The sequence below is a fragment of the Stenella coeruleoalba genome (genome assembly GCF_951394435.1).
Source record: "Stenella coeruleoalba genome assembly, chromosome: 11".
In the NCBI taxonomy this organism is placed as follows: Eukaryota; Metazoa; Chordata; class Mammalia; order Artiodactyla; family Delphinidae; genus Stenella; species Stenella coeruleoalba.
The window spans coordinates 99,934,417-99,953,540 of NC_137157.1; the positions used below are offsets into that span (position 1 = coordinate 99,934,417).

Sequence of the window (19,124 nt, forward strand, 5' to 3'; positions counted from 1 at the left end):
AGGTTTTCAGAGAATGTACTCATCTTTATTGTCCTCTTAGTTTATTTAGGAAACTAATAAATAGAATTCAATATTTCTTTCCCCTGGCCCTGAAGATTTTCCATCAGAAACTTTAGAAATTTACCTGCGGTGGTATACTGAAGTATAACCTTACAGGTGGAACTTGAGATTTTCCTGGAGACATGTCTTTTTTTTTTTAAATTAATTAATTAAATTTACTTTTGGCTGCATCAGGTCTTAGGTGCAGCATGCGGGATCTTCATTGAGGCACGCAGGGTCTTTCGTTGCAGCGCGTGGGCTTCTCTGTAGTTGTAGCGGCAGGTTTTCTCTTCTCTAGCTGTGGTGTGCAGGCTCCAGGGCGCATGGGCTCTGTAGTTGTGGTGCGCAGGTTCCAGAGCTCGTGGGCTCTATAGTTTGTGGCACGCGGGCTCAGCAGTTGTGGTTCATGGGCTTAGTTGCCCCTGCGGCATGTGGGATCTTAGTTCCCTGACCAGGGATCGACCCAGCATCCTCTGCATTGTAAGGCGGATTCTTTACCACTGGACCACGAGGGAAGTCCCTGGAGACATGTCTTAATTCTATGCAACACTTAACCTACTTTGCTTCTTCTTTTTTTTTTAATTTATTTATTTTTGGCTGTGTTGGGTCTTCATTGCTACGTGCAGGCTTTCTCTAGTTGCAGCGAGCGGGGACTACTGTTCATTGCGGTACGCGGGCTTCTCATTGCAGTGGCTTCTCTCGTTGCGGAGCATGGGCTCTAGGCTCGTGGGCTTCAGTAGTTGTGGCATGCAGGCTCAGTAGTTGTGGTGCATGGGCTTATTAGCTCCGCAGCACGTGGGATCTTCCTGGGGCTTGAACCCATGTCCTCTGCATTGGCAGGCGGATTCTTAACCACTACACCACCAGGGAGGTCCCTATTTTGCTTCTTGATTTAGACATTTATTCCATAAGGAAGAGCAGATGGTAACTCTGCTTTCATCCTTTCCTTGTTCTTGTCATCTGCATTCTCTATCATTTTTCTCACAAATAATACTTACAATTGTAAATTTAAGTAATATTTAACTATTTTAATATTTAAGGAGAATACCAGGAAATAATGTATTACTTTGGCATATTAAATATGCATGAAAAGTCCTTGTTTTCTGAAAATAGTAGCAGCTTTGATAGTGGCTGGATTGTGAATCACATACTCTGGACCGATTTTGGCTCTGACTGGGCCACCACTGCCTGCCCATAGCCTTCCAGCTTTCTAGGTAGTATATGTATTTGTACGCACAGGGGTAGCCCTGTGCTCAGAGAATGAAATGAGACAATAGCAGATGGCCAAGCATGCAGTACAATGGGATTAGCAGTGGCCTCTCCTTTCCAGGGCTCTCCCCTATGGTTTAAAGTAGTTTTGTGTTACAGTAAATTTCTTATCTTTATAATAAATCACTGACCTGGAAAATGTAATTGAGCATTTGAATCTGAGCTGCATTCAAAATCTGTGTTAAAATTGTACAGCTTCTTGCTTGATTGATTATAAATGGTAATGTAGCTTGGAGTTTAATTTGCTGACGCAGACGTTATCATCTTCCCCTTCTATGCGTCTGTAACTTCTCTTTATTTCACCTTGCCTGCATCTCCAGTTTCCTAGGTTTTGGTATTTAGAGTTTAGATTTATCGGTAGCAGAAAGCTAACTGATAATTGAATTGGAAAGTTTTCCCTTTTTGTGGTCCTAGATTGGTTCTTTAAGTCTCCTGTTACTTTGTTTTCCATAGGAAGTCAGAAAGAATAGCTTCTTTATATACTCTATTTGTTTGCTGTAGAGTCTTGACTTAAGCACATGTTCATTTCTTCACTTTTTCCATATCATAAAATGGAAAGAATATATTTTATCATTGAAAACAATATTTACTAATTTATTCTGAGAAAATTAATATTTTAAAAATTGTGCTTTTATTTTTAATAAGGATTAATTGTAATGTTCTCTAAATATTATTTTTAAATCACAAGCCAGCTGCTAATGAAGCTAAGTTGAAAGAAGAGCAGGTCAGGCCCTAATTGGATTTTAAGTTGGAAACTTAATATACTTAGGCATTAGAATTGTCCCTTTTCTTTCTTTCTTTATTATTTTTTAATAGAACTCAGTTTAATTAAAAATTTTTGTCCTCAGTAGAAAATATGTATAGCTAAATTCTTGAAATATTTTATTGAAAAAACAATGCATAGTAAATGAAGTCTGATTGATGATAACATTTCTGCTGGGGAATATGCTCCATGTGGATTTACTTTGCTTCATATAACTTTTTTCCCCTCACTTTTTCAAGTAAACCTTAAGGAGGGTAGATAGTTGAACTTGCAAAGTCTGATTTAACTTCCATTTGTCAGTAGATAACTGTTTTTAACTGATTCTGGTCTTATACAAGTGACATCTTACAATGATTGAAGAATTATTCCCTAAAAAAGGGAGGATCTTAGTTCACTTTGTTACAAAATATCTTTTCATTATATATCTTTTCATATTATGTTCCTCCTCACCATCCCTCCTCTTCCAGAACACCCCTCTCCAAAAAATAAAAACAATAAAAGAAAACACAACATGCCTCATCCCTATCTTCTGATAATCTAGAAACAATACACTTTCGATATCAGTGATTAAAACAGAAAGAGCAATAGCATTGTAAAGATAGACGGGGGGTGGGGGGGGAGGAAAACCTCTCGCTGCATAACAAACTGTCACTGAAGCTTAGTGGAGTAAACAGGCATTTTATTTGTGAATCAGGAATTCAGGAAGGGCTCTCTTCCATAGTTTGTCCCTGATTTGTTTGGTGACAGCTGGGGGTGTCTGCAGCTGAGTGACCCACTACCAGGATGGTTGCTTCATTTGCGTACATCCTGCCTGGGTATTCCTTGGCCTCTGGCTACGTGTCTACATGGCCAGTTAAGGGTTACGCTAGGAGTTGGTTTGGAAGCAGCAGGGGATTCCTTTTGTCTGTACTCTTCTGGTCACAGTAGTCACAGGACCTAACTTGATTTGGTGGCGGGAGCGTCAAGAAAAATACTCCACGTCTTACTGGAGGAGTGGCAAAGCCACTTACAGAAGAGCCGTAAAGTCGGAGACATTGTTGCGGCCGTCTGTGCAAAATATCTGCTCCAGTTGAATAAAAATGTTGGATAAAGGATTGAGAATATGAGGGCGAGATTTTGTTTGTGCGGTATGGTAATAAAGCTCTCACTTTCTTTTCTGTTGTCGTATGACTTTTTTGTGTATTTCCATGTTCTGCTCGGTGTTTTTTTGTTTGTTTTTTTTTTTGCTCAGTGTTTTAATCTCTTATTCATAGGACGTCTACTATCATCCTTTGCTGTCAACAGAAGTCACTTCAAACCAGAAGGAATTCTAAACAGTTTTAAATTGTTTTACCCAGTTGAGGCATTATCACTGGGTATGAAAATAATTGATAGGAAAAGGGTACAGAGGAATAAGGTGTGCAGAAAGGGCAGGCTGACAGCAGAAGGTGAACTAATGCTATGTATTTAATTTGGAGATCATCATAGGTGAGCAGCACAACTGTCTAGATGAAAACTTTTGCGTATGAGTGATCTAACGTGGAAGAGACGCCATCTAGATGTGCGTCAGACTATGTGCATGGATGACACAGTGATTGCAAGAGAATTTTTAAGTCCATTAAGAACGGAGAAACTTGACTAAACTGTTATCTGTATTTGTGTTATTTGGGGAATAACGCCAGATAAATCTCAGTACTAGAGTAGTTTCACGCTTCGTTGATGGATATTGGGAACCTTGACTTTTTTTTTTTTTCTATTTTCTTATTCTGTCACAGAAACTATGCTTTTTAAAGATTGACACTTCAAATGAATAGATTACAGTTTCATTCCATTTATATCAGTGTTTCTTAACTGGGATGGGAGGGACAGTTTTGTCTCAAAAGGGGCATTGTACAAGATCTAGAAACATTTTTTGGTTGTAAAAACCCCTGGGTGGAGGGGGGGAGGGGGGAACCTTGACTTTTAAAGCTAGCACCATGGGATTAATTGGACTGATGCTTTTTTTCCTCCCTAATTGAGATATAATTCACATACTGTAAACTTTACCAATTTAAACTATATAATTCAGTTGTTTTTGGTATATTTACAAGGTTGTGCAACCATCACTTTTGTCCAGTTCCAGAACATTTTCATGACCCTAAAAAGAAACCCATACCTGTCACAACCCCTACCTGTGTCTGCAACCACTACCTACTTTTTGTCTTTATCAATTTGCCTATTCTAGATATAAATGTAATCATATAATATGTAGCTTTTTATGTCTTGCTTCTTTAACTTAATGTTTTCAAGGTTCATTATGTTGTAGCAAGTGTCAGTACTTTATTCCTTTTTATGGCTGAATAATATTCCATTGTAATGAATATAGCACATTTTTGTTATCCATTCATCAGTTTCTGGACGTTTGGGTGGTTTCTACTTGAATAATGATTGTGTTACATCTATGTACAAGTTTTTGTATGAACATATGTTTTTCATTTCTCTGGAGTTTATATCTTGGAATAGAATTGACGTTAACTTTACCTGTAACTTTTTGAGGAACCGCCAAACTGTTTCTAAAGCGGCTGAACCGTTTTACGTTTCTGCCAACACTAGTTATTTTTCTTTTTCAAATAGCCATTCTAATGGGTGTGCAGTGGTACGTTGTTGTGGTTTTGACTTGTATTTCCATAATGACTAATGATGTTGAATGTTTTTTCATGTAATTGCTGGCCATCTGTGTATCTTCTTTGGAGAAATGTCTATTCAGATCCTTCGCCCATTTTTAAATTGAGTTATTTGTCTTTTTATTGTTGAGTTCTAGAAAGTCTTTATTCGGGAGATTCCATCCATACCAGATAAGTGATTTGCAAATATTTCTCCCATTCTCTGGGTTATCTCTTCACTGTCTTGATAGCATCCTTTGATGCACAAAAGTTTTAAATTTGATGAAGTCCAGTTTATCTGTTTTTTCTTTAGTTGCTTATGTTTTTGACATCATATCTAAGAAACCATTGCCTAATTGAAGGTCACAAAGATTTCCTCCTGTGTTTTCTTCTAAGAGTTTTATAGTTTTAGCTTTTACATTTAGGTCTTTGGTCCATTGCTAGTTAATTTTTGTATATGGTGTAAGGTAGGGATTCAACTTCATTATTTTGCATGTGGATATCCATTTGTCCCAGCACCATTTGTTGAAAAGACTGTTCTTTTTCCACTGAATGGTCTTGGGACCATTGCTAAAAATCAGTTGTACGTAGACACACATGTTCATTTCTGAACTTTAAGTTCTGTTCCATCAATTTATATGTCTATCTTGGTTACTGTAGCTTTGTAATAGGTTTTGATATTGGACACTGTGAATCCTCTACCTTTGCTCCTTTTCAGGATCGTTTTGGCTTTTGGGAGTGCAAAAAAAGAAGTAAGCGCCCCCCCAACATCAGGTCTTTCAGTTGATCAACACAGGATGTCTTTTAACTTATTTAGGTTGTTTTTAGTTTCTTTCATTGATGTTTTGTAGTTTTCAGTTTACAAGCCTTGCACTTCTTTAAATTTATTCCTAAATATGTTATTATTTTTGATGCTGTTGTAAATGGAATTTTCTTTACTTCATTTTTAGATTATTTAGTTTTAGTGTAAAGACATACAAGTGATTTTTGTTTATTGGTCTTGGGTTTTGAAATTTGGCTAAATTGGTTTATTGTCTTTAATGGTGTTTTAGTGGATTCTTTAGTATTTTCTATGTATAAGATAATGCCATCTGCAAATAGAGGTAGCTGTACTTTTCTTTCCAATGTGGCTGCCTTTTATTTCTTTTTCTTCCCTAATTGCCCTTCCCTAATTGTCCAGTGTAATGATGAATAGAGGTGGTGAGAGTGGACATCCTTGTCTTGTTCTTTATCTTAGGGGAAAAGTTTTCATTTTTCACCTTGAGTATGATGTTAACTGGGATTTTTACAGATGCCTTTTATCCAGTTGAGGAAGTTCCCTTCTGTTCCTAGTTTATTGAGTGTTTTTTTATCATGAAGAGGTGTTGGATTTTGTCAAATGCTTTTTCTGTAGCTATTGGGATGATCATGTGGTTTCTGTTCTTTATTAATATGGTACATTATATTGATTGATTTTTGTATGGTGGATCAACCTGGCATTCCTGGGATAAGAGTGGATGTGTTTTTAAAGAGCCTTGTATTTTTCACCTGGAGAGTTGTAGAAACTTGTTCTACCACCATTATCATGGAGGCAATAGGAATGGACCTGAGAGAACATAGCCTTTGGATAAATGCTTTATTTTCAAGTGCTAGGGTATAATATAAACAAGAAGCATTCAAAGGCTTATAGGGTAATGCTTTGTACAACACAGAAATAATTTTGACTCTTATTAAAGCATCATTTCTTTGGACTTTTAAGTAGCTTCATGAATAATTTGAGGATTTATGTAATGTGTCCATTTTCTGTTGATCGTATGCCATATTAATATTCTCAGAGTCTTGCAAGCTCTAGTTTGGAGTGCCCTGACTTCTGTTTTGACTGAAAACATACTTTAAACTTGAAAAATAGTAATTAACAAGTCATATGGAAGGGTCATCCTTTTGGGACAAAGGTTGTTCTTAGTAGTCTCTCAGGAGACCGTGTAGTAGGAACTTGCCACAGTATAGATATTACATAGATAAGTATCTAGAAAGGGGCAAAGGATTTGGGAAAAAAATGCTTGATCAAAGTTTTGAAGCACAGTTAGTATTTTCTTCTGCTTAAAACTGCTTATAATTTGGCATGAATTAACTTGCATTGCATTCTCACCTGTGGGAATGCCTGTTTGGATAGATGCCTAGGTGCCTGTCAACTCTAGTTGAGAAGTTGAAATAATTAACCTCCTGAAGAAGTTATTAAATCAAACTTTGATGAAGTAGCTTTTTGTGCTCTTCCTTCTCTCTGCCATACCGATGTGTACACCCTCACCAGAAAATAGCTTCCAGCATCAGACATGTACTTTGTCCTTTATCTATTTTATCTTCCTGTAATTGCCAGACCTCCTTACTTTTTTCTCCTGACACTTTTTTTTTCCTACAGGGGTTTTTCAGATTAGACAAATCATTCAAGTTGACCAAGGAGAATTTACTAAATTTAATAAGATTCTTGGGCTTCCATTGCATTTGGGTGAGGAACTGTTGTTTGGATCTATTCTCCCTGCATCCCAACCAGGCCAAACTCTTACACAGCAAATTTGGTAACACAGTATCTTTGTAAAACAGCTAAGCAAGCAATTTTAAGTGAAGTGGCTATTTGTTTTAGAAAATGTTGTGGGTATTTGAAAAGAATGCCACTAATTAATGATTTTTTACTTTTCTCCTACCCTTTTGACAATCTGATGAAAGCTGCGGGTGCTCTTCATGTAAAAATGCACATGGCTCATTTGTGTGGACTGGGATGTCAGACACACCTTAAAGGCCATCCCCGAACTCCTGCTTCAAAATGCCCACCATTGGTGAAACAATCTAGTTGCGATAGAAGGGTCTCTAGGTTTTACAAAGCCATAAAATTACGTATATGGTTCAAATGTAGCATAAATTGAGGGCAATTACAATTTCATGTTAAATGTTATTTAACTAGAAAGAGCACATACATAGCTGCTGGGTATAATGGATGCTGTGATGAGTGACCCAGATCCCCCCTTGAAGGTTGAAGGATGTATTCCCCCAGGTGCTGGAAGTATCCCCTGTGGAGATTGCCTTGGCTAAAGAGACCTACCTTGTACAAGGCCACACCCCTCCCCATTGGTTTCCAGTGATTGATCCTTGTAGGGTACAAGGGCTTGAATCCATTGCCCTGACTTGGGGCAACTCTGAAAGGTCATCACAGATTCAGAGCTCCCCATGGGGTTGTCTGAATCCTTTGGGACTTCATGGAAGCCCTAATTTCTCCCTCTGCACCATCATGCTCCCCCCTGCTCCACTTCCTTTCCACTGGTATTGATCCCAAGAGCACCCTCTAATTTCTTGAACAGTAAAATCTGTCTCAAGGTCTGCTTCTTGGGAAACCCAGCCTTGTCACACTAGGATTGACTTTTAGTACAAGTTAGCTTACTTCAGGCCATAAAAGTAGGCCTGGCTAAAATAAAAATTTAGTGAGATGAACTTGAATTTAGACTTAAACTATGTGAAGCATCCTGTTGCTGTTTCCTTTGGACCTTATATTTCAAATAGGTTTCGAAAGTCTTGTTTTCTCTGGATTCATTTGTCATCTCTCAGTCTTGCTTTGGCATTGCGGAAAACCCCCCAAGTCTCTGACAGCTTGGCTTGGTCCCACAGTATGCACCGGTGGAAGGTGTGGGTTAAATAGAAATGCTCACATGTCCCACAGAAACCGCTAGAGATTTCCCATGTTGTTAAGTGCGTATGTTAGGAGAATCTCTCTTATCATGATCCTAATCATATTTCTTGTAAATCCTAAAATTTCACAGATAGGAGTTAGAAAATTATTGCTTTTGTCATTATCATTGAAATGATGGTATGTCCATTCTGAATATCTGAAAAATGTGGAAAAGGTATAACGAGGAAAATTCTATGTAAAAATAAACTTTTCCTTCAAATTGGGATAATATTGTACATTTTGATAACTTTTCATTTTCATGTAATATTATATAATAAAGAAGTTTGCATATCCTTAATTAATCATCAATATATGAATTGCAATGGTTGATAGAGCATATTTAATTTAGCTAGCCTTCTATTGTTATGTACTTGATTTTTCCCAACTTTGTTATTGGTAATAAGTAATACAAAGAATAGTGGTTCTTTGTGGGGGGATGGGCAGAAACTAAGCCTAGTGTTTCTGCTTTAATTAGTTACTTAAAAATACTGAGTTCTTTCATCACTAAAATGTAGTGAACTATTAGATCTAAGAGTGTTCTATCTATTGTTATTGTACAACTTCAAGGGATGCCATTTGTATAGATGTGAATTGAGGTCCTAAGTACAGTCTCATCATTGCTGCCGCTTCAAAAGCATAGCCACTATAGATTTATGGATCCTCTTTTTTTTTAAGCAATTTTAGCATATGACTATCCGTCAAATTTTTATATATGCCTGCCAGATATAAAAAGAGGTATTTGAACCATTTCCTTAATTGTCTACCAAGCAGATCTTGACTGGCAGTGACCTTTGGTCTCACCAGCTTTTGCTTCATATTATCCAGTTATTTTAATTCAAGAGGTCCCTAGTTCCATTATCTGTACCATGAGCAAGTCTATCAAGGAACTTACTTTCCCTCCCAACAATTAATAAACTCTAACCAGAGCAATGGACCCTGTATTTTCCTAAAGGTCATACCTATACTTCCTGTATAGTTCGATTTGAACAGTTTTTAAGATAAAATACAGTAGTACTCTGCTGAAGTTTATTACTTTTTAAATGTTCTCGTCTTTCCCATCATAAGAATACAGTTGTATTTTAGAATTGAAAGGAATATTAGTGGTCTTTGTCTTGTAGGTAAGTAATTAGAAGGAACAAGTAACTTGCCCTGTGGGACATAGCTAGCTATTTATTCATCACGGTAATCCGTCCATTACTTATATGATGAGAGAATAGCACGATTGGGAGGGAAACTCAACCAAAGAAATAATTGGTTGTCAGCCAAAATCTTTGCTGGGCTTGTTAAAGACCCTAAACAGTAATTGAGAATATAGATATGGGAGTTTTAACAACCTAAATTGTGTTTAAAACACTGCTTAGAGTTCCACATGACTTTGTTAACTCTTGTATCCTCTAATCATTGGAAACATATAACTGGACAAGTAAAATTTAGAGGCCAGTACAGTCTGGGCAAACCCTGATCATTTTGGTAAAGTATAGTTGTGCCTTGTTAGTACATTTCACAGGCCTGCAGGATGGTAGACAAACAATTGCGTAGATCAGGGGACTTAGTGAATTTTTCCTTTTGAGATTCCATTGATTACTGTAGATCTCTTTTGCCAGCTGATTATGACCAGTTCATCCAGCCTGTACTTTTACCACTGATACTGAGAGGTATTATCAACCAAGAAGGTAAAGGTCAGAGCCTTTCTGAGTAACTTGCTTTCCACAATACATTTGACACTGATGGCTGCTTAGAACAAGTGTGGAGGCATCATCAAAAAATTCTTTCCTTTAAATGATGTTCCAAGTAGCTAGGCGACTGCAAGAAGTATTGGGATTTCTTGTCCTTAGAACTACGTCCTATAGGAAGCCCCTTCTACGTTTGCTCAGTGATTAGGGCCTCAGCAGCGGAGTAATCAGTTCCACTTGACTAGGAATAAATCACCCACGTTGAACCATGATAGTTTCTGACAACTGGCAATGCTGATAAAAAACAAAACAAAAGATGTTAAGAAGTCCGTGCCAGTGTGGAGCTGGTGTGCAGATTTGATGGATTCGCGTGCAGCATGCATTCTGCATTAGACTTCCTTTCATCAGTTTTTCTCTCTTTGTAAAATAAAAATTGTACGAGGAGAAGAAAGGCTCTATTTAATGTAATAATTATTTCTATTTTCTTTCTAGCCCAGTTAACAGAGTTATACTCTAATTAGAGAGGTTATTTTAAGGAAAGTGCCTTCTTTCTCTAAATAGTTATTTAAAAAGTGTTTCTTTCTTGAATTCTTCACTCTTAAGTTCTTCTCTATGATTTTAGGCTGTATGTGTAAACCTGATTGACCCTCCCCCTCCCTATTTATCACCAGGGACACATATATAGAATAAACACCAATGCCTTTGATCTCTACACAATTTTACTCATGCAGAAATTGAATACATGTTAATAGCTGCTTAATGATTTCTTCTTAATACAGATCGGTTATGCATAAAGTAGGAAGAGCCCATAGAATTATAAAATGCGTCATTTTCTGCAACAACTTTTTATTTTCAATATTATTAAGTATAAGTTATTAAAGTAAAAGAAGAAAAGCTTTTTTAGCTATTGTTAAGTGCTCCTTAGTCTGTGTGTATAAATAAACTAGCCTCCTTCTACCCCTTGAAAGGCTAAACAGACTGTCCTAATACTATCATGATACTGATCCTGATATCAAGTGCCTTTGGTTCTGCCCACCAGCTTTACTGTGTTATGTTTGACTGTACATGGAAGTACATGGAAGATGCTCCACGCTTCCATCTTTGCTTCTGTAGGGGAGAGTATTTTCATATGTGACTGTAGTAATAACACTGTGTTTATTGATAAACACTACTTAATAACGAGGAATCGTTTATGGAAAGATGCTTGAGACATCTTTGTGTGATTCTTCTTTTCTTTCTTTTTTTCCCCCCCATCATAGAACATATTATTTATAGCACAGTGATTAAGAGTACAATTCTGGAGCTAGATTGCCTAATAATTATAGTCTTGTGGTGGAGCTTCAATAGCTGTTATACATAAATTTCTGAAAACAGTGCCTGACACATACCACACTCTCTGTTAGTGTTAGTGGCCCCTCATGTCGCCACTGCCTCTGCCTCCTCCACCACCCCCATCACGAGTAATTTCTTGTTGTTTTTATCATATTGCCATTCTAGAGATTCTGTGGTTTCTGTTTCTACAAAATGGAAAGTTTTCCTCTTTTTTGGGGGTACATATTCTGAGCATATTTAAAGGAGTATTTTTCCACTTAGCATGATTCTGAAACAGTCATCTTTATCATTAATAGTCAAGTATGTGCATAACTGATCCAGTTTTTCTCTTAGCTGTTAGAGTCAAAGCTTTTGTAAATAGTATATTTTAGATCCTGTGGATAATTGAACTTGGTATAGAATGGGATTTCCACTATATATTTTATAGAAATTGCATAGTAAATACTGAAATGGTGTGATATGGGACTATTAGGGTGAACAGTTTTCACAGCCTCTATATTGGATTAGTTAAAAGAAGAGAATAATGGCAAGATTAATATGATGGCATTCATACACCCCTTGGTTAGCTACTTGTCTGAACCCAGAGAGCCTTGATCACAAAATCACGATTTTGAGTCACAACCAAAGTGAGGATATATAAAAGGAGTTTTCAGTAGGATTCAGCTGCTGTCCATCGTGATGCTGGGTAAATGGAAAGTGCTTTGTACACACCCATCCTACCACTCACCACACAGAGCTTCTTTTGGGTTAATGCTCTTGCAGCTGGTTTGCACACATCTGCATCTACTGCAAGTCTTCCTTGCCGACAGCAGCTTGCCCAAAGGAGACAGCTCTAGTGAGCGCTGCCCTTTCTTCGCCGTGGAATGGCTATTTCTGCTCTCCAGGAATAGGCATCGTCTTCCTCCCCTCCAACTCAACAGTTTAGACAGCTGGGTAATTGGATAAGAAAGTAGCTTAGGGAGAACTTGTTAATGGGGATTTTACATGGTTTAGCAGCTTCTGCACCCGAGTATATCAGGAAAAGTCTTTTTGTTTGTTGGTTTGTTTGGTTTTTTTTGTTTTTGCTGGCAAAGAATAATGGATCCCTTTAAGAGTTGGACTACATACAAATTATACAAGTGGAATTGTTAACAGTTAACATCTTAATTTTTTCATAGATGCTGATGATGGAGGAGAAAGAAGGGTATAATCCTTATTATGCATGTAAGGGCTGTTTGTATACTAGGTGGGCTCATAAAACAAATCTCTGTTTTCTTGTATGTAAAACTTGATTGGTTCTATGAAATTTTATTTTTTAAAAAAGGTGGTTGTACTGCTCTTTCTTGGTAAAAAAAAGTCTAATCAACAAAATGATATATTTTTTTTTGTATAAGGTTTATACGTCAGCAACTAAGGTGACCCGCACAGCTGGTTACACATGTAAACACCAGGGCATTGGCTTCTGTATGTTATGGAGTACTCGACTTTTAAGTGGCAAAATCTCTTTAGTGGTTGTGAATTTACATAAGTATTGATCCATATGAGATTCCAATAGGAGTGTCTGATTAAACTAAAGGAAACTAATGCTTCCCATATGTGATGGTCTTTTCTCTCACAGTATGCTTTGGACTTTATTGGCATAGAAAAGACTGGAGCCAATTTCAGTGGTTCACCTGTAGGATTCTTCCTTTGTTAAAGAGTGAAAATCCAAGCCTTACAGTACTCATGGTTCCCTATTCTGAGTTCGCTGCATCTTTTCGCTTAGCTTATTTGTTCTGCTGTGGAATTCTCATGGACTGTAGAGAGGGACCTTTTTTTCTTCCCCTTGGAAGGGTCTGCTTGGAATGAAGCAGACCCTTAAAGAGCTTATATTAAATGGATTGATGCAGGAATTATGAAGGTTGGATTTAGGTTCTTTTGTAGTTCTTTTCTTGGCAGAAGTTTATGTGTGTGCCTAAATACAGTTTATAAAAGTCCAAGCTTATGTATTATTACCGACTAATGAACCAATATTTATTATAGACCTGATGTGTGCCAGATATGAAGATACAAAGCTGGGGTAGAGGAGTAAGATCCAGTCTATTTGTGGAGATGTGTATAGAATGAGTAATAACAATATGGTTGGAGATTCATGCTATAATGTATAGATAGATGGAAGAATGGAGACAAATGTATAGATAGAGAAAAGAATGGGAGATGTGTATATGTATGATATAGATCAATACTTTTTTCATGTGTGATGGCATACAGACTGTGGCCATCTTATTGTCATGGAGGTAAGAGCAAGAAAGTCGTCCCAAAGCAGATAACATTTACATTGCTTTTTGAAAGCCATGTGAAATAAACCAGCTAGTTCAAGAGTAGTTGATGATATAATATTCTCCTGCTTCATTTTTCTCCGTAGGACTTAGCACCATCCTACATACTATGTTCATTTCATTCATTCATTCCTTGTCTACCGTATTAGGGTTAAGCTCTTTGAGGGTAGGGATTTTTGTCTGTTTGGATTAATTCTGTATCCTCAACACCTAGAAAACTGCCTAGCACGTAGCTGAATGAAAGAATGAAGTTTGTGAGTTTTAGAATAGTTGTCTTATTTTCCTTTTGCTTATTAAGAATATCTCTCTACAGTTCCTCCATATTTTTGCTTACTATTTTTCATGGTGTGTACGGGAGTCTCCCTAGTGATAAAATGCTGTTTCCACACTGTTTCACAAACCCATCCCCTATTTTCCATCTCTCTTAGCTCATTTAGTTTCCAAACTCTCTTACCTGAATTGATACGATCTCCTAGCAGTTTCCATGTCTCTACATAACTCCCCATAGATATTGAATATCTTCTCCACAGCTGTCAGAATTATCAGTCTGAAATACAGAACTGACCGGACCATTTCTTTGCTTAAAAGTCCCTAATAGTTCGCATCTGTCTAGAGTAAAATGTGTGCTCGTTAGGATGGCATGGAAGGCCATCCATAGCTTGAATTCAGCTGCATAAAGTCCCCTTCCCATCTTGTAATGAAAATGGGTCTGTTCATTTTCTTTTGTGTCACTAGTGCCTGGCATAGAATAGAGAATTCACCAATAGTTTTTTGAGTAAATGAATGCGTACTAGTGTATATAAAGGAATGAATAACTATAATAATAAATTTCATTGAGAATGCTTGCTGTTCAAATAAAAGATGATATAAAAACCTAACTTGAACACTAGCATTTAAGAACAGTTTTTCCTTTTTACAGCTGATTTGTTTTTCTTAGCGTACAGCTGTTCAATTTGCTGTCCTCCCTCAGCATTTTTTAAAGGAATCTCTCTGGGCATTTGCACTGTTGGTTTGGAAGTAATCCAGTTTCTCATGGCTTTCCTCTCTGTAGGTCTTAAGACCCTTTATCCCCATCCCTATATGTTGGGTCTTTTCTCCCTAGCTACTTCCCTTATTTCTTTATAGAGATTTATGACTCTGCATGTATGACCATACCCATGTGTATGTCTTTTCTTTCTTCTGGCTATAAATTCTCAGGTTAAAGCTTTGCATGAAGTTCTAAGACCCTTAGGGTTAAATTATTTCTACAGAGCACACACTGACAACCCTGATCTACCTGTTTCCAACTTAAAATGATTTTTATTGTGACTGTTTGTATTTCTCTTAATTTCCTTTTTTCCCCCCCTTAAATGTGTGTACACAACTCAGATTGAAAATCTCCAAGAGCAACTTAGAGATAAGGAAAAGCAGATGAGCAGCTTGAAGGAGCGAGTCAGATCCTTGCAGGCTGACACCACCAACACTGACACCGCCTTGACTACTTTGGAGGAGGCCCTTGCCGAGAAGGTGGGTGACTGGCCCAGACTCCTCACAGACACATTGCTTCTGCTTTCCCATTAATCTGAAAGTCACTTTAGTGATGAGACTTGATAGAGAAGACAGAAGAAGTCGCGTTGGCAAAAGGGAAAAGAGCTGCCTGTACTGTTGCTGACGTACCCAGTGTAAGGGAAAGAAGATGCGTTTTGTTGTTGCCAATTTAAGCATCTGTTGCTAGGCAGGATGGATTCCGTACTGGAGGGCAGTGGCTGAAGTTTCTAAAGAATCAGCCATGTGCTCCCTGTTTACTATCTTCTTTTTATGTGTATGGTCAGCTAGAATTCGGTGATGTGGGAATGTCAGACACTGACCATCAGGAGGCAACATTAGTTCTCTTTTACTGTGCTGCATTGGGATCTAATATATTCGTGGGTTTTAGTTATTAATACAGCGTACTTGGTGTTTTTCTAGTCGTGGCCTTGCCACTTCATTTTGCCTTCATGAGCAAACCTAGTTTTTTTCAGGAATGGTTGACTAAATAAGAAGTGGCCCAACATGACAAGTGTTAATGTCTTGGAGGAGGTTTAAGGACTCTTGGTGGGGCATTTTAATTGGATTGTTCTTCTTCTTATTTTTTCTTTAGGGAATAGGGTTACTGTTCCTTAAGCCTCTTGAACTCAGAATGTTTCAGGCTTCCTGCCCAGGGATCAAGCCTTGATCCCCAAATATATTCAGAAATAATACCCATAAATATACTTAAATTGCTTCAACTTTCAAACTTCCTGAGTATCTGTTGACAGAAGTTTTAATGGTTTCTCTTTTCTTTATCCTTCTTTATGCTTTAAGCTCAACAAATCATAATCTCTCCAACCTCCTCCTTTTTGCTGTGTGAGTTGTGAGTTGTTTCCATTGCTTTGTAGGCAACATGTGAATTATATATAGAAAAGAAATATTTGCTACTTATTGTCCTTAGGGTATATGTATAAGTTTTTTGTTGCTTGGGATTTGAATAAATGAGATTATTCCAAAAGAATACTCTAGGGACATCTAATACTAATTAAGGTTATAGGAAAAGAAACCTAGGGGAATCAAAAGAACAAAACCAGATGTATGTTAGGGCAAGATAGGTTGGAAGGTTGAATTCTTTAAAAGGTAAATTATTAACAACCTTTCACTGTCTTTTGAATGGAGGATGGAAGTGTGAAATTTTATCAGCTAGAAGCTGAATTGCAGTCATATGATAGAAGTATGAAAGGAATTTTCTCATGTATTGATGTGCTCTCTTATCAGGAGCGGACAATCGAACGCTTAAAGGACCAGCGGGACCGAGATGAGCGAGAAAAGCAGGAGGAAATTGATAACTACAAAAAAGATCTTAAAGACTTGAAAGAAAAAGTCAGCCTATTGCAAGGCGACCTCTCAGAGAAAGAGGTCAAGATCACCAAAATGGAATTATTTGGTTTGCTTAGCCAGTGCATTATGTGTATATGTTGTTGGTGTTTACAGAATGCATATAAAAAAACGATCTGTTGGAAGATTTAAAGAATCTTCTTGTAGCAGGGATTATTTCAGGAAGCTTTGCAGAGATATAGTAGATTGAATCATTTATTTCCTAAGTCTTACCTCTTACCTCTTCCACCTGTTATGAGTTAACTTCTTACTTGTTAATGACATTTTACAGATCCTAAAATAACAGTATTTCTCCAGTTACATTTGGAGAAATATTGTGCTCATGGTGAGGAAGCTGATAGACGAACGGAATATGAACAAGGAGGACAGTCTATTTACATCAGCTCTTAACGATCACCTCAACATTGGCAGAGAAATCTTAAATGATTGTTGACCAATTAGGTGACTTAATATACTTTGATTTTGCTTTTGAAGAATCTTGTTGATGTCACCTAAATAGCAAAAATGCCTAATGCCTTGTGATCAGATAATCATGAGCTTTAGGGGCATTCTCAGGGTTTTCTTTCTAATATCTTTAGGAAAATTTATGGGAATTTAAGTTTCTAATAGAATGTTTCTTCCAAACTTAGAAGAGAAGAAAAAAGTCAGTGTAGCTACTAAGGTTGACTGCCTACATTCACAAAGCTTGACCTACTTCCATGTATTTTGTGGGAATGGATATGTACTGGTAGAGCTCTTTAAATCACTATTCAGTGGGTATTTCTTGGGAATTCATTTTGTTTTAGTTAGGACTTGAAAGCCAGAGCTAATGTTTTTGTTCTGTATTTCATGTTCTTGAAATGGAAATATGTCAGTATATGCTAATGGAAAGAAACTACAAACCACCAGGAAAATAAATTTAAGAATTTAAATCTCCATTTTGTTAATAAATAGTATTTATTCTAGATGTATGTTGCTTCTTTCAGGCTTCACTCTTGGATCTGAAAGAGCATGCTTCTTCCCTGGCTTCCGCAGGACTGAAAAAGGACTCACGGCTTAAGACACTAGAAATTGCTTTGGAGCAGAAGAAGGAAGAGTGTCTGAAGATGGACTCGCAGTTGAAAAAGGTTAAAGAAAACTTTTCCAATTTCTTGCTTTGCTTTATTTATTTATTTAAAGTTTCTGCTTTAAAACAAAGTGAATCAGCTATACATATACATATATCCCCATATCCCCTCCCTCTTGCATCTTCCTCCCACCCTCCCTATCCCACCCCTCTAGGGGGTCACAAAGCACCGAGCTGATCTCCCTGTGCTGTGCGGCTGCTTCCCACTAGCTATCTATTTTACATTTGGTAGTGTGTATATGTCCATGCCACTCTCTCACTTTGTCCCAGCTTACCCTTCCCCCCCCCCGTGTCCTCAAGCCCATTCTCTACATCTGCGTCTTTATTCCTGTCTTGCCCCTAGGTTCTTCATAACCTTTTTTTTGGTTTTTTTTAGATTCCATATATATTTGTTAGCATACGGTATTTGTTTTTCTCTTTCTGACTTACTTCACTCTGTATGACAGACTCTAGGTCCATCCACCTCACTACAAATAACTCAATTTCGTTTCTTTTTATGGCTGAGTAATATTCCACTGTATATATGTGCCACATCTTCTTTACCCATTCATCTGTCGATGGACACTTAGGTTGCTTCCATGTCCTGGCTATTGTAAATAGTGCTGCAGTGAACATTGTGGTACATGACTCTTTTTGAATTATGGTTTTCTCAGGGTATATGCCCAGTAGTGGGATTGCTGGGTCATATGGTAGTTCTATTTGTAGTTTTTTAAGGAACCTCCATACTGTTCTCCATAGTGGCTGTACCAGTTCCCATTGCCACCAGCAGTGCAAGAGGGTTCCCTTTTCTCCACACCCTCTGCAGCATTTATTGTTTGTAGAGTTTTTGATGATGGCCCTTCTGACCGGTGTGACGTGATACCTCATTGTAGTTTGGATTTGCATTTCTCTAATGATTAGTGGTGTTGAGCATCCTTTCATGTGTTTGTTGACCATCTGTATGTCTTCTTTGGAGAAATGTCTGTTTAGGTCTTCTGCCCATTTTTGGGTTGGGTTGTTTGTTTTTTTGTTATTGAGCAGCATGAGCGGCTTGTATATTTTGGAGATTAATCCTTTGTTAGTTGCTTCATTTGCAAATATTTTCTCCCATTCTGAGGGCTGTCTTTTCGTCTTTTTTATGGTTTCCCTTGCTGTGCAAAAGCTTCTAAGTTTCTAGGTCCCATTTGTTTATTTTTGTTTTTATTTCCATTTCTCTAGGAGGTGGGTCAAAAAGGATTGCTGTGATTTATGTCATAGAGTGTTCTGCCTATGTTTTCCTCTAAGAATTTTATAGTGTCTGGCCTTACATTTAGGTCTTTAACCCATTTTGAGTTTATTTTTGTATATGGTGTTAAGGAGTGTTCTGATTTCATTCTTTTACATGTACCTGTCCAGTTTTCCCTGCACCACTTATCGAAGAGGCTGTGTTTTCTCCACTGTATTCTTGCCTCCTTTGTCAAGAA

The 19,124-nt window shown here is 37.5% G+C and overlaps 1 protein-coding gene across 12 annotated transcripts in view; it reads left to right on the plus strand.

Moving 5' to 3' along the window:
• ERC1 (ELKS/RAB6-interacting/CAST family member 1) overlaps positions 1-19,124 on the plus strand; it is a 399,110-nt gene that overhangs the window by 131,824 nt on the left and 248,162 nt on the right. For all 12 annotated transcript variants that reach the window (XM_079937377.1, XM_079937384.1, XM_079937381.1 and 9 more), the window contains 3 exons: positions 15,060-15,197; positions 16,458-16,598; positions 17,543-17,683. In XM_079937377.1, the coding sequence (XP_079793503.1) occupies positions 15,060-15,197; positions 16,458-16,598; positions 17,543-17,683 (420 nt within the window). The remainder of the gene's footprint in view (positions 1-15,059; positions 15,198-16,457; positions 16,599-17,542; positions 17,684-19,124) is intronic.